This window comes from Tauraco erythrolophus, chromosome 20, assembly GCF_009769465.1.
Source record: "Tauraco erythrolophus isolate bTauEry1 chromosome 20, bTauEry1.pri, whole genome shotgun sequence".
NCBI lineage: Eukaryota > Metazoa > Chordata > Aves > Musophagiformes > Musophagidae > Tauraco > Tauraco erythrolophus.
Genome location: NC_141484.1, coordinates 13766130 through 13787089, shown reverse-complemented (window position 1 = coordinate 13787089; position 20960 = coordinate 13766130). Strand labels below are relative to the sequence as shown.

General features: G+C 49.9%; 1 protein-coding gene across 2 annotated transcripts in view; it reads right to left on the bottom strand.

The window, feature by feature from the left end:
* GAS7 (growth arrest specific 7) overlaps positions 1-19201 on the bottom strand; it is a 100705-nt gene extending 81504 nt beyond the window's left edge. For both annotated transcript variants that reach the window (XM_086624120.1, XM_086624119.1), the window contains exon 1: positions 19019-19201. In XM_086624120.1, the coding sequence (XP_086480246.1) occupies positions 19019-19201 (183 nt within the window). The remainder of the gene's footprint in view (positions 1-19018) is intronic.
* Between the last annotated feature and the right edge of the window lie 1759 nt (positions 19202-20960).

Here is a 20960-nt window from a genome sequence, read left to right as displayed (position 1 = left end):
ATCTATGTTGAACCTAGGCAAAGCAAGAAAGTTCTGTTGAGTCTGCCAATTGTATCCCACTGCTTTAGACAACGTTTTAAAGGCCATGGGATTTTTAATTCATGTGTTATGGTGAAATAAGTAGAATTCTATTTTTAATCTAGACTTGATGTAAAAATAAATGGTCAGAAACTTCTTGGTAACAAGCTGCTACCCTGTGCAGAGCCGAAAAACCAGAGGAATATTGCAGCACAACTTTTGGTACAGCTAATCCAGGAGTCATGGAAACATCCTCTTGAAAATATCCTAAAAAACGGGCTCCTAAGAGGAGCTTGCCCTGCTCAGGGTACCTCACTGCCTGTACCACTCCCTCCTGAAGTTTCCTGCAAAGTCCTCAGGCCAGCCTCTCAGTGACATCTGTGACGCTGCAGCCAGCTGCCTGAATACTTGTGTTGGGCTCAGACACAGGCAGGAGGAGAAAGCATTTAGTTCTAGTGAAATTGTTTTAATTCAAACCCAAGAGACACTGTCTGGCTTATAAAAAATGTATTTGCACCTTCCTGTTCTGCTGCAACAGCCTTGTTTATGGAGGAAGGAATCGGGAGCCCTAGCACAGCCATGCATTTGCAGGCAGATCTCACCTCCTCCTGGACACCAAACACCAGCCTTGGCCTCACGCCTAGGAAAGAAGCAGGGTGACGCAGAACAGATGCTGAATTCAAGTTACAGATTGATAACAACACCCCCAGGCTCCTGCTCTCTGAGCTGGCAATAGGAGGAACAGTTTGGCAAGACATGAAAACTACATTTCAGTGTAGCTCCTCGTGGAGATCGCCACATAGCCTGTTTTGAGCACAGGGACATCAACATGCAGAGTTGGTCAACGCTGCCTCCCTTCAGCACTGCAGACTTCACTGGAGCAAACACACGTTCTCACAGCCGAGCCAGCTGGGCTGGTGCTCTCTGATCACAGAACAGAGGACCCAGCTCCTTCAGCCTGGACATCCGAAAAATTATCAGGAGAGTTTGACCTCAAGAGTACCTCTTCCTCAGTTAGCTATAAGGGAATCTGAGTGTTTTGTCTCTCTAAAGTAAAGATGAACTTGTTCTTCAGTGTCTGCATGCTGGACTGAGAAGTTTCTGCTCCAAAGCTGCTCACCTGTCCACAGTGGATTATCACAGCAGAAACAATCCTCGAAGCTTATGAGAAACCTGCCTTTCCCCTGGAGATTCCATGCTTGCTCTCACAGCCACTGATTGTGGCCGGCAGCCTCCCCAAGGGCAGGAGAATGCTCACTGCATGGCCTTGCAGCTAACATGCTCCCCAAGGAATGCAGAGTGTGTGCTTGACTCTACGCAGAAAAAGAGGAAACTGAAGCCACATCTCCTACTTCCCGTGCTCGAGCTGCTCACCTGCTGCAGGAGGTCGGTGGTTAATGGCCTCCTCTCCCCTCAGCTTTCAATGAGCCGATGGACATCGAACGCATACAGCCCTCTTGCACAGCCCCACATCAGGCACTGCACTGCCGGAGCAGCCCTCGCTCACACCTCCCCTGGGACCCGGCCCTCCCTTCGGGCAGCTCCTGCTAAGCGTAAACTAACACTCGGTCCCCTTTGGAGAAACCAATGTCTCTTGTGTTGTCTGCATAAAAGGGCTGGGTGCCCGCCCCACATGATGGACACACCTGCTTGAGCAGCTCACCTCCATGTCAGTGACCAGGTGTGGGTTCGGCTCTGGTGCCATCTGCAGTACTTGGTGATCCGTGTGCTCAGACTGCTTCACCACCACCCCCAGTCACAGAGGCAAGGGATGTGTTCGGCATCCCTGGAGACCTGGCTGCTGCAGCCACAGGGTGAGCACTGGGGGAAGCACCCAGCTGCCTTGCAGCAAGGTTCAGCTCTGCTCCTGCGCTCCATGTTCACTTTGAACGGGCTCTGGTGCTTGGTGGCCCTGCGAGCTCGGCCAGCAGAGAAGCTGCCCCAGGAAAACAGCGAGACACAATTGCTGAGAGCGGGACTGGTTCATGGAGGGAGGTTGAACGGGGCCATCATGGGACTGCTGCCAAAGGCAGATGGGTTAAAGAGGCAGGGGAGGACCCAAGGGGAGGCCAGAGCAGGTTGGCTCTCCACCCTCGCCATCCGTCTTCACCTAAACATCTTGCACGTTGCTCTAAATATTGCTGTGCCTGTCGCTAAACGGAAACAGCGAAAGCTTACGGACAACCCGGGGTCAGCAGGATCTGCGTGCCTGTGACATCTGTACGTGTGCCGCGCTCCTGTGCAGCCCCAGGAAAGCGTCTGTCCCCCCCCACCCTCGGCGGTGCTGCGGAGGGTGTCAGCAGCGCAGTGGTGCCCCTGCCACAGCAGCCCCGTGTTGTCCCTCCCAAGTTCCTGTAACTGACTGGATTAAGGGAGAAATGTTGGTCTGATTACAGCTGGAATATCCCTGGTGAATCCTTCACAGCTGCAGGGTCTCACCATGTGAAGAAAAACAAAACCTGCTTTATTTGAGGGAAATCTGGGAGGTTATCCTGATTTTGGCCTGACTCTAACAGTCGTCTTGCACACTTTAACATATTGAATCTGTGTCTAATTAATCGTACGCTGCTACACCATGGCAACGCACTTAATATTATCGTTCTGCAGAATAATGTTGTTTAAAAATACAGAGAACTGCAACTTCGCTGTAACTCGTGGTTGTTGTTCCTCAGACCGTGCCTGCTCCTCAGACAGGGAATCTCTGGAGCTGAAAGCCGTTTTCTCAGCAGGCTCTGAGCAAAAATAATGAATGTGACGTTTCATGATCTCCACTGAAAGAGAAAAGCCTTTAGACAGGAAGCAGCGCTGAGATCAAAATTAGTGTTACAGGAACAGCTTTCAGATCTGGCTTGCTGTATTCTGGCTGATACATTTAACTCCTTCAACTGAAGAAACTGCCTTCCTACTGCTGCAGCTGAAGCCTAGCAGACAGAGAAGAAAATGAGCCAACACTGAAGAATTTATAAATCTATATGTTTTATTTTTTTATAAATAATTTTCTCTCCTTGAGAATAAAATATGGAAGCCGTCAAGGAGGACAACATCATAAATAAAGGAAAAAGCTTACAACAGAGGAAAAAAATGTGTCCTATGTTATAACGATCAGTTATTCAATTCTACTCCTTGGAAATATTCTGGTAAGTCAACTGAGGCAGTTACACATTACATGACAGAGACAGAGAATTGCCACTCCCCACTGTCCTCAGAAAAAGACATCTTAGGTGTTCAGGCTCTATTAGAGGCCAAGCTGTAACCCCATTTGTTAAAATAAAAGTATTTTTAAGGATTTTTAACTGCGCTGCATTTCAAGCCATAAGAAGCTGGAGGATGTCTGCCCTTCAAGCTGCATGCCACCTGAACAAAGAGACAATGACAAATCATGACCTAAAACTACTTGCTACATGCCCTCCCTGGCAGGCATGTCAGTTGTCTGTTGCATCTAAGCCAAACAGTCCTGATGGTGCTAATGCTGCATTTCTGCACAGGGGTGCAGGTGTGCACCCCGGGCAGGCACCGCCAGGAGGTGCTGGGAGCCGCGCTGTTAAAGTTTCCAAAGCAAGAACCCACAAGGCCTCCATCACACCGAGCAACACAAAGGTTATTAGTCATCATCATCATTATTTTCAAAAAACAGACTAAAGACTCGGGTTGATTTTGATTCTTCCACAGGAGGCGTGTGTCAGAGAGGATGAAGGTATGTGGCGGTTAAAGCATGAATCCTCTGAGATGAGAAAAAAACAGCAGAAGACTGCAAGAGGCTCTCACTTGCTGGTGAGGAGGAAACATCCCACCCCAGCACAGGGAGGGAAAGGCCTGAGCACAGCAATTCCAGTCAACCTCCCCAAAACGCTCCCTCCCATGGGGTGTTCAAGCTCTCTTCCCTCTGACCACAGGAAAACGTGGATCCTCCAGCACTGAAAGCAAAAGCAAATTCCGTACCACAGAAACGAATGCTGAGATTTGTTCGCTCCAGGGACTGACACCGGGGCTGGAAACTGCCCGGAGGTCCTGAGCTGCTCCTCACCGGCTGCCCGGGCACAGACCCTGGCCCCGGGGCCGGCAGATCTCTCCGGAGCAGCGCTGCCCAGGCGGCAGCGGGAGGGGGGTCAGGAGCGGGCCCTGGCGCGGCTCTACAGCACCGCACAAAACGGGGACGCACGCACAGGGGCACCCGCCAGCGCTAACAGGCACTACAGACACTCCCGCCGGTGTATTTCTGATCCTGGAGTCACAAAAGAGCCATTTCCAGAGATCCGCATCTTGTCCAGCAAAAATCCCCCCCACTGAGCGCAGTGGCTTTGTTCCCCGTGCTGCAGAAACCACCGTCCTTCAGCTGGGAGCACGGGGCCGGGGAGCGCCCGCTCCGCACAGGACCAGAGCGCGGAACGGACGGGCTCGGTCTGCCCGGTCCTGCTGCTGAAACACTGGGGGACGTGAGAACCAGCCTGTGCGTAGTCATCTCAAGGGATGAGACCTGTTGGCTGCAGAGGCTGTGAGCCTAATGCAAAGTCCGCTGAGGTCAACTGAGAGAAAAACAGTCACCCAGAAGAGCCCTTCCCAAGAAGAGCTCTGTGCAATTGAGGCTGCTCCCGTGCCAGCCCAGCTCTCTGTGCAACCCATCTGCAAGTAAAGCAGTGGCCTGACAGCCAGGAGGGCCAAGATGTGGGCAGCCTCCCGTCTGACATCCACGCAAACAATATATCGAGGTGGCCTGTGTATCTGAAATGATCTGCGCTTGGTTGCAAATTAGCAGCCTCTCAGCCCAGAAGACAGATGGAGCAGCTCTTGGCCTGGAGAAGGGAGCCTAGGGAACACTGTGCCATCGGGTCATGGTCACAAGGGAGGCAGCAGTCCCCATGCTCCCCAGATCAGACTGCAGTGATCCTCCCTTGGACACACACAAGGAGTAGTGCATGGGTGCAAGCCCATAAGGCTGTGATATAAAGAACTTGCTGGACATCACTGGGTGGAGCTCTGTGATCAAGTTCTCCAACCTTCTCAAGTAAAAAATGCAGCCGGAGTTGTAGTCTTTAGTTTCTCTGATTCACAGTGAGGGCAGCAGCTCGCAGATTCTTTTCCCTTTCATGTGCTGCTTTGGGCTGGTGGTCTTTATCTGTGGGTTCCCTGTCCATGGGGCTCCAACGCAGCTAGAAGACCTCCTGACCTGCTACAGCAGAAAGTCCCACATCTGAGATGTGGCAGGTCCCACCTCAAAACTGACAAGATGCCGGAGTGGATAGCTCTTTTGTTGCAGAAATCCAGAGAAATTTAGTATCCAGCAAGTAGAATTTGGTGTTCATTTTTATCATTTGTCTCATACAGGAAAACATGTGAGGTGCCTGTGGAAGTGCTTCTGTGATTAAGCTGTTAGTTTAATTTCAGGAGATGTGCAAACTGAGTGTCACATGTCAAGGAAGAATACTAGATTCAGCTTACTTCATTTGCAAGAAAGTTTGACTGTTCTCTAGAATAAGGAAAGGCATTCTAGAATAAGGAGAAGTTGTGGATGCCTCATCCCTGGAAGTGTTCAAGGCCAGGTTAGATGAGGCTTTGAGCAACGTGGTGCAGTGGAGGGCGTCCCTGCCTGTGGCAGGGGGGTTGGAACTAGATGATCTTTGAGGTCCCTTCCAACCCAAACCATTCTATGATTCTATGATCATTAATCAGAGTTATGCTGGAAGATGCCCTGCTCTATCCTACTTCTTACAGTGATGAGGCCGGCAGCATCCTCTTGGGGCACACTGGACAGCACGGAGCACTGGCCACAGTGATCACAATATGCTGGGAATTTGGACCAGCTCTCCTCCCTGCCACTTCCAGCACAGCTAGCAAGATGCACATTAGAAGAATTTGCCATGTCCCTGTCCCTGAGCTGAATTAGAGCCCATGATCATGTCTCTGGCCAGCACTGAGGGAAAGCTCTTTTCCTCATCAAAGACCTATATTCAGACTTGGTAAATTTTGCTGGCCAAGAGCAGAGGATCGAGCAGGAGCGAGGGAGTCCAGCAAACCCTGGGCAATGCAGCTGAGATAGGAGCTGGGCACAGGGGCTCACTGACTCAGTTTCATTTAAAAACTGTTTTCCAAAAGAGACCCATAGATAATTTAAACATGATTTCATTTTGGAAATACCTGAAGTTCTATTCTTCATCCCATGACAGACTGAGGTTCAACGCCAGTCTTCATTTGGTGCCAGTTATCACTGTGACAATCAGCAGTTCACAGCCCAACGAGACAAGTCATGGGCTCTCCTCTAAATCTTGCTATTGAGAGTGATTACTTGGCCTTGGGTAATGAATTAGTCCTATTATACAGCAGCTGGCACAGGAGAAGCAAATCTGCTGCTCAGGCAGCTCATTACAGGGGCAGGGCTGGAACTGCTCAGCCATGTGCTACACACACAGCCCTCAGCAGGATTTTTAAGCTGAATTCTGCAGACAGTACACACATGTCTCTGGGACTGCAAAATACACTACATTCATCAATCCAGTTTCTGGCTGTTCCTTTCTGAGCTAAGGATTCACCCACCCCTTGAAAATATAATTCCTCTTCTGTGCAATTTCTGCATGGCACTTTGCTGTATCAGTATCAAATTCAAACTGCATTAATTCTTCATTCTCTGCCACTCCTTGCAAACTCTGTCACTCCAAATCTCCCATTTTTCTCCTCCAAACTCCTCCATACTAATTATTCCTCTCCCTCACTACTGAAAACTTGCCAGCTCTTGATGCTGCCCCTTCTATGACCAAGCCACACTTCGGCAGCAACTGAAACTGCTCCTTATGCACCCGCTTGTCACTGTAGGTCTGGCTTTGTGGCTTTGTGGCTTTGTGGCACATGGCTCAAGGAGGAGCACGTGGGCACACAGCAACTGCAGGGGTTTGTTTTGGAAACACGAATTAAGTGCTAAATAAGTGAATTAGAAAGGATCAGGAAGACATGGCAGATCCAGCCAGACAATTGAAAATAACATTCTGAAAGTGCTCAGAGATTACCAGAGGGAAAAAAAGCAGAACGACACATACCGTTCTATGATTCTATGATACACTCAATAGCAATGTTATAGCCATGATAAGCATTTGTGTCAGGTACTCTTGGGCGTGCTGATATCTTCTGTTAGACCAACTATCACAAACACACTTGTGAAAACATAAACTCCTTTCTGTGAAGACTTTCAGAAGAAAAGCATTCAAGGAGTGAGAAAACTACTGTGCAAAATAAAAAATTGATAAGCCAGAGAGCAAGGAGCAGAAACAAAATGAGTTAGTCTTCCTCAATTCAAAAGTCAACCACACAGGCCTTATGATGCTGCTCACTCCTCAAGTAGTTCAACAAAAGGAGAGTGAGATATGTGTTATAAATATGTGTAAGTTATACATAATTTTTATGTAAGGCAAAAGCCTGAAGAGCATCAGTAAGTCTTCAATGAACAGATAACATTGCAGTGAACAAATTAGTGATAAATGCAAAATATTACATATGGAGGTAATAATTGGAATCCTACATTTATCTTTCATGTCCCAAACAAAGTCGACCGACTCAAAGATCCTTGCTCTTTCCCTCGTCTTCCACAAAAGCTGGTGCTTTGGCAGCCCAGGGAGCTCTCAGAAGAGGGGAGATGCTTAATCTTAACCCCTTCCATACTCCCCACTCAACTGCTGTATTTTTCTTCAGTAGTCTCAGGGCTGCTTGGCCATGTCTCTGACGGAATGGGTGAGAGAAGGCCAACAGGGGTCATAAGCAACGCGGGAATGCCAGAAAGCACACTGCGGGTTCAGTAAGAGATCAGATTTAACTCTGAGCTAACCCATCTGCCTCTGAAAGTTAAGGAAGATTTTACAGGGGCAAATATGGGAAGATAAAATGAGTGACTTGGGACTTTTAATTATGTTGTGATGTGCCTCTGCTCCCTCCTCACTCTCATGCCTGTCTCCCTTTTACCCATTCCTGGACTCGCTGAGTGTGACAGGGCATTTCAAAGACTAAGACTTGGTGCTAATGGGACAACCTGACGATTACAGGCTGCGTATCCAGCCCAGAGCTCGCTCGTGCTCTCTCTCTATGTAACATGTTAAAGCCTTGCAGCGCTGCCCCTGCTCCGGCAGCTCCGCCGGCCATGCTGCCCACCTCTGGATTCGGTGCTGCAGCAGCAAGCAGTGCTGCAGCTGGGCTGGGCAGACCCTCTGCAGCTTTCACATCAGCTGCATGCCTGCCTTGCTTCGGAGCACTTCGTAGGACAGCCATGGAAAACACCCACACGCCTTCCTTACGGATCCTGGCCTGATCCATCCTATGATACAAACATCCCAGGTCTACATAAGACCTTTTATTTTTAATTACCTTTTACTGAGTTTTTTATCCCTCCATGGAAAACCAACTGCTAGGGCAGAAGAGAGAGGCACAGAAGTGATCAATGGGGGCACACAAAGTGCTACCAGGCAAAACAGTTAATGTTGAAATTATTTTGTTCCTAGCATACACTCCAGAGACTGCAGTAGCAAAGATGCAGAGGGCTATCACAAGCTGCCACAGAGCTGGGAAAGCCCTGGGAGATCTGTGCAGTAAACAAACTTGGTGCTCAGACCAACACTGGAAGACCACGGTGCTTTTGCTGCCAGCATCCCAGTGGGAGTATCTGTGGCTCAAGAACAGTCTGCTCAGTCTACTCTTACCAACTATGAATGTAGGAAGAAGTGCCAGATAGATCTCAAACATCATGAAAGAAAGATTTTTAACCTTTGAGTCTGCACTTGTCTAGAAGTTCAAAGATTAGTGACCAAAGTCACCTGTCAACCTAAATTCACTCCAAAGTGGCCCATACCAACAACTGAGTACTGCGGGGACTGCTCACAAATGCTCAAAAAGGTGTATGTTAAAAGACACTGGCCTGTTCCACTGCTAGATGTGTCCTACAAAATGCGGAGTGGTAGCTCCTGAGTAACCCATGGCATCTGCCTTCTGGAATTTGCCAGCAAAAAAGCAAACCACAAATGTACTAGGCTAATACAAAATTTATCTGGAAAGCATAATGTGGAAAACTGGATTACTAGTACAAGGGAAAAACTTTCTCTGCTATTACACACACCTGTAAAAGGAGTGCTTCCCAGGACAGAAACCAGTGTGTACAGCCAGAGTGCCATGGCAGGCAGTGGGGCATAGCCTGCTCTCCCCCTCAACCAAAACCAGTGCACTTCTGCTGGTGTGGCAGGGGCTCTCACTGGCTGGGTCCCCTCCCATGTCTAACCCCCGCGCTGCACAGCCTCAGTCTGTCTGCCTGCGCTGCAGATACAGTGCAAATCTGCGGAGCTGATAGCCCAGGTTTCTTGCCACATACCAGCCCTTTACATGAAGTCCTCTTAATAAGTAACGTTTTACACAGTGGCGTAACATAACATTCCAACTACACTAAAGCACACTTACACATTTCAAGAGAAACACTTGTTGAAGCACCTTGTTCTTGAAAAACAGCAGCTGAACAAACTGTTGACCTTGATTTTACACTGTTCTGCACTCTAAGTGGATCATACCAATAAAAAGGAGTGTGACATGTGACATTAAATACGGACAACAACACTTTAAACTGACGTAAACTGATGACAGTGTGCAAAGCACAAGAGTGGGGACTATCAAGTCCATTATGCTTCTTTCAAATTTCCCTAGGTCCTTCTTCCCTGTCTGCAAATGAGGAGCTGTGCACGGTTACTGGAAATGTGCACATCGGCGAGCAGCCACTGCAACATGGCCCAAGCTTTTGGGAGGCTTCCAGCAAATCTGCCGGGTGTGCACTGTAAGAGAGGCACATCCCAGAAGTGCTGAATTCTGAAAAAGCTGCACAGAACAAGTGGTCCCTGGAAGTGTCAGAAATCAAAGACAGAAATATCAGTGCCTTATGCCAAATATTCCAAGACACAAGGTAGCAGTGCTGCCTGCCTGCCACGCTCAGCAGGCTGGCTCCCCGCGCTCTGCCAATGGAGTGAACAGAATGAACACATGCAACATGAGAAACACCACTCTTGCTGCCCTGAGTTGTAGCATGGCCACAGTAAAAACAACTGCAACAGTCCCACGTATTTCTAAAGACAGATAATATCTGCAATGCTGCAGCACCACATGCTTGCTCCTGTTATTGTAAGATTTCTCCAAAATAGAAGAATGTCCTGTCTTTGAGATTGCACTTGGTGTCAGCAGTCAGTGAAAAAAGGAAAACCAGTTCTGAGTACATACTCAGACGCTTAAGATTCTGGCAATGCAGAACCAGGATGCATTACTGATAATAATGTGCTCCATGGGACATGAGCAACCATGGAAGATAAGGAATCATGGAGAATAAAACAAAGATTCAATCTGGTTATCTAAATGGCCACTTAATTCTAGCTGGTCATTTATTATCACACAGGTAAAAGTGAAATAAGTAGAGAAAACCAAACCCCACCAAATCTGACAGAATCTTCTGGTCTTGGTTGCAGAGCTAAATTTTCCATTTTGGACACCAAAATAAAGCAGCTTTTCAGAAAATACTGAGTATCTTGCAACTTCTCATTCTTCCTACTGTGTCTTTTCAAACTACATTCAGTATAAAGTACCATGTAGTACATTCAGCACGTTGGTTGTTTGCAGCACAACACACAGAACATGGAAGCTGTGTTTTGCACTCCAGCTGGAAAGTGAGAATATTCAGAGTACCCCACGCCCACCACTGCAGAAATCACTCCTGTGTTTGCCTACAGGATGTGTGCCCCATTCAGAGCACTGAATTAATGGAGAATGCTTTAGGGAATTAAGTGATCTTCCAGTGACTCTTTAAATGATCCACATTTCTCATCTTCTCTGTATATCCACCCTTAACGTGCAGGTGCATAGCAACTCATTTAACCTTTGACATCCACAAGGCAGACATCTGCAGTGAGACCATTTTTAGACTCTCTTTGTAATCCATGGGCAGAAAGATGTCCTTCCATACTACACCTCCCATGACATTTTTTCATCTTTTAGCTAAGGATAGAGAAAAACATCTTTAAAAATTCTGTCCTGTGCAATTTCTGCAAGGCTACCAATGTGATTGTTCTCACCTGCTACAGGTGCAGCATCCATGAGCCCTGCTTCTGCAACAACCCAACTTGTTCAGAGCACAGAAGAGCTCACAGCAAATGCCACACCCATCAGGAAGATCCTTCCTTTCACAAACTGGGGTATGTATGGTACTATTCAGTTTTCAAATTCTATCTATAACTTCAACAGTCCAAGACAATTATCACCAGATGCACGACAGACGCACTCTCATGAGTGAGGGATTGTGAACTGTAGTGTCACATCTCTTTCACATTCTCCTGAGGCTTTAAAATCTCTCAGAAACCTTGATCGAAAAAGCGATCTCCTGGACACAAACATAATTTTCTCACTCTTTTAATACGAGAAAATAGATTATTTCATTTCATTCACATTTTCCAGAAATATCAATGGTCAGATGACCAGAAGTTTCAAGTCTGAAAAGATACAGTCACAGAAAGTCACAGATACAAAAAATGACACTTTGAAACTAAACGGCAAAGCAATACCGCACGCGTCTCGCTGCCGCTCCTGTCTCACAAACGCCTCGCTTCGGACAAAGGTTTGCTCTTGAATCACACAAAGCACACCAGCCTCAGCAGCTGTGAGCGCTGAATTCTGAAAACTCTGCCCTTCCCCCTGAGACAACACCCACAGCAGCCTCAGCCTTGTGAATCTCCCCCTTGGAGTTGCTCAGTCATCCCCACAGGGAGTCAGCCCTGCACCCACCGGCAGAATCAGAATCACCCTGCTGTGCCTGGAGGAGACGCCGTCACCTCCTCGGCTGGGGTAGCTGCTCCTCCCCAGCACCATCTCTCAGTGGCAGCAGAACAGCCAGAAAGCTCAAGGAGGTGCCACCGGCATCCCTGGGCAGGGCTGGCAGGAGGCAGGAGTACCAGTTTCAGCCTGGGAGCTGCTCAGCCCAGGAGCTTAACTGCTAAGCTTGTAGCATCCGAAGCTGAACGCCATACAGGTTTCCTGAGCACAATGCCGTGCTCACTCCCTAGCTGCTCAAAAACCACAGCAGGGTTCAGCACCCACAGCCTTAACACACTGGATTAAAGACCAGATTCCTCTTCCATCACACAAGACTACATATTGGAGCATTACTTGTTCCACAGAGTATCCTTAGAAAAAAGCAGTGGTAGCAGCTGCAGTTGTACCCAAGATAGTCACACATCCCCTTGGCCCCTGTTGCTCTCCATGACTTTTTATGTTGAGCTGATTTTTGTGTGGGGTGATGGAGCAATGAGAGTGTGAGATAACAAACTCCAAGGATTAGAAGAACCTGCTAAGAAAGCAAAGCACCATTGCTGCTTGCAAGAGGTACCAATGCCACACACGAAGAGCCCAGGCCTCAGGTACTCGCAGCCAGCCAGGTACTTTCCATACACAAACTTATTTTTCTTTGTGTGGTCATCAGGAAAAGCTCTGTTGCAATAGACAATAACATCTCCTTTCTTCCAAGTGTGTCGTACACATTACGTAGCTCCCATGGTAGCAGAGAGGAGCTCCAGCAGCTGCTCATGCCATCCCTTGCTGTGGCAGCACACAGCACAGCCATCACGTCAGAGCACTGGCTACAGTACTGCTCATTTCTAGGACTGGCTGGATATCTTCTGACAAAATTTTTTGGGGTTTTTCTTGGTCAAAATACGCTCCATCACTAACAGGAAGAAAGAGAAATATAAACCATATACTTTTTCTCTCTAAAAATACGGGTTTAATCACAATACTGTTTCACATAATTGTTCAGAAGTTGAATTTTGCCATGAAATGGAATTCTCCTTGCTCATCAGCTGGCAGGTTCTATTTTCTCCTTAAGCACTCTGCCTCCTTGGATCATATCAGCTTACAACAAGGCACAGTTTGGCACAGAAATCCTCTACACATTCTCTGCTATTACAGAATAAATTAGAGGCATTATCATTTCTATGAATTCCCTTCATCTTTTTTTTTCTATGACTACCTGAGCATAAAGAAGCAGTTTGTGCCATGTCGTGCCTCCTGCAGCTGCATGTGCCGTAATCTCCAGGCTCAACTGTTTGCACATTTGAATGTCCACATGGCAGATGTCACAGGTTGGGTTAGGTGAGGTGAGTCCCCCCTCCCCCCAAACATTACACAGCAGTGGAAGTAATGCATAACACTGTCTGGTGCCTGCATGTGCACCACGCACCAGGGAGAAGCACGCGATTCTTTCCTTCCAAAGTGCCTCACCGTTCCGGTAAATCGAGCTGTGAAAGTGCAGACAAGCTCAGCAGCAGCTCTCCGTCCTACTCAGTCCAGCTCGCTCAGTCAGATTCCAGAGCCACCTCCATCCTGGAAGCACACACTGTGCTTCATACAGAGACTTACATCTGTGGGATGACTGAAGCTATAAAAAGTGCTGACAATTTTCAGCAAATTTGCATATATTGCTACTGCTGCTGCTTATATAAGTGATTTCTAGCTAACCACAAATACAAAAAGCAATGCTCAAAATAGATTTTAAAACAAACCACTTGCAAATGTGACTGAGTGACACATCTCCCCACCCCTCTGAAAATCAGTTCTCTAGAAAAGGCAGACACAACAGCCAGTGTTTCCCCAGAGGGTCCTGAGCAAAGCACCTCCTGGACTACATAGCCCAGAGGTCTAACACCACCTCAGCCTCTTGAGTGCTGTGCTGCCCTGCACTAGTGAAGGTTGTGACAAACTGGGACACACCTGAGACTTGTCCCCTAGGTTGCTCTCAGGTCTGGAGCTATATAGATCTTTCTACACACATCATCATCCCAAGCATCTCTGATGTAGGCGGGGTGAGGAGGCAGTCAGCCTCTGGGTAGGAAACATTTTGTTGCCTTCAGCTGTTAAGAAATCCCTCACTGTATCACACACCACATTCTATTTGCTTTATATCTGTATTCACCATGGCAGTGCTGGCTTGAAGGACTGCTCATCACCTGTATCAGCACAGATTCCTCTGTGCACCAGGCTGGGAAGGGCAACTGCTTAACCTGGGACTGCAGCAGTCTGGTACAGAGGGTCTCTGTATGGCTCTGCTCAAATGATCAAAAGGTCAGGCAAAAATATAAAAGTATGTATGAGGGAGGGAATGGTCAGGAGGAAATGATGCAGCTGCTAGTTCATGACTTTCAGGTCTTATGGTTGACATAGATCCAAAACACCTATGGACGGGTGAAGGTTGAAGCTGATGGTGTATCTACTCAACAGGACATGGATCACAAGCAACAACATCCCTCCTTCCTCAGGCCCTTGAGTTTGCAGAAGGGTGGTGCTTCCTCACAGGCCAAGCTCAGCCAAAGCAAAGCCGTATGAATTTGGCAGCACTCTTTTGGATTCTTCTGGTGTCAATGGATTCTCATGTTCAGGAAATACTGGTTGGGGACTGTTTCTCCATTAACCTACTGTCTCCAAGAGCACAACAGTGTAAGAAATAGTACTTGGCTTCCCAGCACAAGGAAGACAAGGACATACTGGAGAGAGTCCAGCAATGGATGATTACAAGGACTGTCGTACAAGGAAGGGCCAAAAGAACTGAGACTGTTTAGCGTCAAGATGAGAAGGCTCAAGAGGGATGTCATCCCTGTGTATAAAACCTGAGGGAGGGGACAGCAAAAAAAGCAGAGACAGACTGTTCTCAGTGATATCCAGTGGAAGGATGAGACGCAATGGGCACAAATTAAAACACAGGAGATCCTTTTTAAACACAACAAAAAACTGAGAGCATAGTCAAACACTGGAACAGATTGCCCAGAAAGGTTGTGAAGTCTCCATTCTTGCACATACTCAAAATCTGACCAGACATGGCCAGGAAAGCTGGACTAGCTGATCTCCAGGGGTCCTTTCCAACTCAGTGATTCTGTGAAGAAGCAGCCTCCCTGACTGCTGCCAACCAGCCTGGCCTTGGGGAACCCATCTGGAACCCCATTACAGAGCTAATACCTTCCTTTGCTCACTTTGCTCTCTGCTTATGACGGTCTCACAAGAACAGAGGGGCACAATCCCCTCCCTCGACCTGCTGGCCATGCTTCTTTTGATGCAGCCCAGGATATGGGTGGCTTTCCGGGCTGCCAGCGCTCATGTTGAACTTCTCATCGGCCAACACCCCCAAGTCCTTTTCCTCAGGGCTGCTCTCAATCCATTTTCTGCCCAGCCTGTACTTGTGCTTGGGATTGCCCCGACCAAGGTTCAGGACCTTGCACTTGGCCTTGGCTGGTATCCCTTCCCTCCAGCATGTCAACCGCACCACACAGCTTGGCAGCATTGGCAAACTCACTGAGGGTGCACTTAATCCCACTGTCCATGTCTCTGACAAAGAAGCTGAACAGCATCAGCCCCAATACTGACACCTGAGGGATACCACTTGTCACTGGTCTCCACTTGGACATTGAGCCATTGACCACAACTCTTTGAGTGTGACCATCCAGTCAATTCCTTATCCATCAAACCCATGTCTTTCCGATTTAGAGACAAGAATATCATGGGGGACAGTGTCAAACTGCATCCTCTCCAGAGCTCACAAAGACATCTTGTTTCTGGCTTACCCCTAGCACACAGTCCTCCCCCAGCTCTCATTGTTTCCATCATTGCTATGAGCAGGAACCTCCGGCCATCATTGTTTCATTCTAACCTACCCCTGTGGGCTTGCAGCAACCACAGGAGCAGGAACCAAAGGACGCCAAACATCTTACCTCTTTACCTCCCTGTGTCTCTCTTGCCCCACATTAACTACAGTTTTGGTCCTTGCCTTGATCTTCTGTGATGCATTAATTGAAAACACATTTTTACTAGCAAGAGAATTCAGGAGGCAAAGGCAGCAATCCCTCAGGAGCACCCATCTCTAGCCCTGGATTTTGGTTACCACAAGCCACCTTCATGGTTTTATCAGAGCTGTCCAACTCCGCATTTGCCATTAAAACCCATTCTGGTTAACCACTAGCCATGGATAGCTATTTTTCTTTGTGAAAGTGAAGAGCTACCACTCAGTGTGAGTGCACACGAGGAGGAAGAGCCTGTCTTATCCTCAGCTCCTGGATAAACCAGCTAGAGCCATGTGGCTGCCTGCAGATGATGGGCACTGGCAGCTCCACAGCCTGGCTGCCTATGAAGAGACACAGGGGCTGTTGGTGCAGCACGGTTCCTCCCAGGTCAGAGATAGCATCAGAAACAGTCATTTCTCCTCTTTTGTCCAGTAGCAGCCAGCATGCTGCAGACTGGGTGCTAAACTAACCACTCAAGTGTGGGAGAGGTCCCCCTCTCAGCTGCTGTCCTTTACACATTTTTTTGCTTCCCTTTTTCAGCTCAGGACCAAAACTCAGTGCAGACTTTAGAGCAGCACTGTCAGAGGAGTTTTCAGTGCTGGTAAATGTGACGTCGTATGATGTCGTATGAATGAGAAAATCCAGCCTGCCTGTCTGTAGACAGTGGCAGGTTTAAAGTTACAAAGACTTCAGAAGAAGGCCATCTCTTTTTGGTAGCACCCAGACACCTGACAGACTCTGCTGTGAAGAGAAAGGGTGTGTGCTGCCCAGGGCAAACCCTGCCAGCTCTGGCATGCCTTGGACAATGCCATGAGCCACGTTCATTCACTGCTGCGGCAAAAAATGCAGCCAGCTGTCCTTCGGGACAATGACATACAGGGGTCCAGAGAGAGGAGCACAGGTACCTGCTGGAGTGAACTGAGAATAGGGAAGTGAGGGCAGGACAGAGGGTGGGAATAACATCTTCCTCTTTCAACAACAGCATGCGGTTAAGTTCAGCTCAGAACACAAGGCTGAACCTTACCGAAAGCTGAAGGGTCAGGGCCACCCAAAGCCAACATAAGTGCTGGCTGGTACTGAAAGGAGAATCGTGTCCATGGCCCCATCCGGCTATGCATTGTGTGTCATCACCTCCCTGATGCCAGCTCCAACGTGAAAGTGGTTGAACAGGGACTTGGATCAGAGAACAGAGAAGGAGAGTATTTCTATCGTGGTGTCTTTCAGTTAGATTGGGTCCCTGAGCAGGCTAGCTGCATACCTGCACACAAAGGAAAGGCTATCTGCATAGAGTCGTGAGAGACACACACACAGTCCTTTCTTCTTCTCACACATCTACTCTACTGTAATGTATGCCAGGTACCTGTGGTCCCATAAATTTAGTTAATTTGGTTAATTAGTTCTTATTTGACATATTTAACTCCAGCTGGTAGTCCTTATTAGGCACCACCTCTGGAGAAAAGCAAAACATGTCAGAGGGAACACCACTTGGCACTCGCCGTCTTTCTTACCTTCTTTCTGAAGGTTTGCTCAAGAGAAAGGAGGCTGGGCTATGTGGACAATTGGTCTGCAGCACAGTTTTCAGTGGTACATGAGCCAAGGGTCAGAAGGGCACATCTGGGGGGCTGCAGGCACCGATCTGAGTACAGTGGAACTTGCTCAGATTTAAACAGGAAAAGAGGAGTTTCCAAGAGGGAGATGATAGGAAAGCGAAGTTATTTTGTACACGTAAGTGATTTCCCACTGCCTTTGCTAAGCGGCATTTGTCTCATCTCATGATACATTTTGCCTCAAACAATTCCTAAATTCCTGGTTAGATGTGTAAATATTTAGCAATTTGTGAAACCACAGACATGCACGTATCTCAGCAAATTATCTTGTAGGTGGCAAAACTGACAAACAAAAGGACTCCCACATTCTTAAACTGACAAAAAGATCCTAAGTGCTTCAGTGACACAGGAAAGCCCCAGGCCTCACGCCTGTAGCACTGAGTGGCGAAACTTCCCTTCTACTTTCCTGTCTTTCCAGGTAACAATGAGAAACAGAAACTCAATGGAAACATCACAGATTTTTTAATCCATTTGGACTAGAGAAACCAAAAGGCAATACCAGATCTATAGGCAAAATATCCATTTGCACAGAACCTTTTGCTCATAGGAATTGCTCTCCATGTATCTGGTGGGCTCAGTTCTGATCAGGGCTGTGCTTCCTGACGCTCTGGACTCCTCAGAGGGTGTGCATGGGAAACCTGGGGCAGGTAGTGCCTGCGTCTTGTGTGTAAGCAAAGCAGGCTGGCTGATTCCCTTTAGAAATCTGACAAACAGAGCCTGACATTGTACTGCTGACCACTTCAGCCCACTCACTGCAGGGACACTGCTTCAGGAGACCATCTCCACATCCACATCTTAGTTTAAGTTCCACATGACAACATGGTCAGTGAGGGAAGAACTGATAGGCTCAAGGCAGGTTCTTGCTTTGGTGCATGAGATGTTTCAGATTTCACTTTCAGAAATGCAGAGGTTGTGAACGCACTCTTCATAGACAAATATTTTACACTCGCATTAGGTCTTGTTTGCATAGGAGAGAAAGTAATAAAGTTCAGACACAAGCAGTCCTGAGGCAGGAACACAACTGTTGCCCTAGCTGTCAGGGCCCTGGAAACAACTGAAGCTAACAGAGCTTCTCAGCATCCTGATGAAAAGTCCATGACCTTTGAGTCCAGGCGACCGACTCTAACTGACGGGGCTCTGGGGCCATGCCACAAATACGGCAACAAGGTATTTCCAGCCAGCTGGGGAACTGTTGCAACAGAAGGGATGCATCTGAATTACCTCTTCCCCAGCATAACATCAAGGGATGCCCAGTGAAAGGAAATGGAGAGGGAGAGGAACTTTTCCAGCATCCGACGCACACGCACGGCTTACAGGAGCGCAGGGCAGAGATGCCGGGGGGTTCCCGACAGCAGCTCCGGTGTGCGGCCGCGCGCGCCCCCAGCCCCGCGGGCACGCCGGCGGCCGGCGGGGCAGCCCCGGGCCGTGCTGGGCGAGCCGAGCGCGGGGCGCCCCGGGACGGCTCCTTCCCTCTCCCCGGCCCGGCCCGGCCGCCGAGCGGCTCCCGCCCGGCCCCTCCTCCCCCTCCGCCCTCCCCGCCCGGCCCGCTCGGCGCGGCCCCGGTCCCGCTCCCGCTCCTACCTCCAGAAGCTGCACGTAGCTGGCCGGGAACCACCCGCGCAGCCCGTCCTCCTTCTGCCCTTCCCACCAGCCGCCGTCCGGCACCTGCAGCACCGTGATCAGCTCCCCCGCGGCGAAGCGGAGCCCCTGCCGGTGCCGCTCCCCGGAGAACGGGTACAGCGTCTGGCAGCGCGAGCCCGACATCCTGCCCGGGGGACGCGCTCCCGCTCCGCCCGCAGCCGCGCCGGCCTCGGCCGCCGCTCCGCGCCCGCCCGGGGCGCCGCTGCCCGCCCCGCGGCGCGCAGGGCTGCGGGAGGGCCCGCGCTGGCCGCGCCCCCCGCCTGCCCCGCCCGGCTCCGCTCCGCTCCGCTCCGCTCCTCCGCGCCGGGGGCGCGGCCCGCGCCGAGAGCGGGCGGCGGCGGGAGCGGGGCAGCCGCGGCGGGGGCGGCCGCGGGCCCCGCCGGCCCGGGGCGGGCCGGGCAGGGGCAGGGGGGGCCACGCGGGCGCGCGGCCCCCTCCGTGTGGGTGGCGCTCGTGTCAGCGGGGCGGCGTGTGTGAGAGCGAGAGACACCGTGTGCGCGTGCGACCCTGAGAGACATCGCGCGCGTGTCGGTGAGAGACGGGCGGGGCCGGGGAGAGGCGCCGCGCGCGTTCGGGTGTGCGTGTGTGAGTGACGGCGTGTCCCGGAGACAGCGCGCGTGGCACCCGTGTGCTCGGCACCTCGGCGTGCGGGGGGCACGGTGTGACCTCGTGCGCGTTGGTGTGTGTCTGCGAGGCACCCGTGTGCGTGAGAGTCGCAGTGCCTGTGACACCGACACACCCGTGTGTGTCTGTGGAAGGCGCCACATGAGACACTAGGTGTGTCTGAAGCGTGTGAGACACTGTGTGTCCGTCACCTGTGTGGGTGTGCAACAACACCTGCGTGTCTGTCTGTGCGAGATGGGGTGTGAGACGCCGTGTGTGTCTCTAACACCCGCGTGTGTCTGTGACACCCGTGTGCATGACCCTGTGTGTCTGAGACACGGTGTGCGCGTTTGGAGACACTGGGTCTGCGTGACAGTGTGAGACATCTCTGCATGTCTGAGGCACCATGTGCGTACCTGTCACACACCCAAGTGTGTGAAATCCATTTTGCCCCAAAGACATGGTGTGACACACCCACGCATGTATGAAACATACAAGTGTGTGTGACGCATCCCCAAGTGCACGTATCTCTGCAACACTCAGCTGAGTGCACAACTTGCTCCACGTGTGCGTGTCTGAATCGCACACATGTGAGGCGCCTGTGTGCATGCAGGAGATGCACCATGTGTGTGTGTGACACCCTCATCGCTGTGAAACTCAGGCATATGTGTGTGTGAGACACTACTGTGTGTGCATTTCATTTATGAACACCCACTGCGTGCACAACCTGCTCTGGTGTGCATGCCTGACTCACTGCAGCGTGGGTGTGACACATCTGTCTGTGCACACGGGTGTGTGTGTCTCTGTCCAGATGCACACACCTGACTCGCTGCACATACGTAATATATACCTGCCTCTACATGTGCAAGCACTGGTGTGGATGTGTGTGCATGAAGCCCAGACATGCACGTACGTGTGACGTGCGGCAGGGCAGGCTGCCTGACCCGCTCAGGGGTGTGTGTGGATGTGTGTGGGTGGGTGAGAGGATGCGCCCACAGCACTTGAGGTCTCTGCATGTGCACAGGTGCACCTGAGAGGCAGGGCACACATACCTCGGTGCCTCTGTGCTACGTCTTGTGTGTTGTTTACAGAACACGTATGTACGTGTTTGTGTATGAGACTCTCCCACAACTGTGCGTGCGAAACTCAATCCTGTATGAAACTCAGCCTGGTGTGAAGGTGTACGTATGTTTGGTTGTGCAGGAGACACCTGTGTCCATGTGTGAGACTCAGCTGTGAGCGTGACTTACCAGAGCACATGTGAGCATGCACCTTCGAG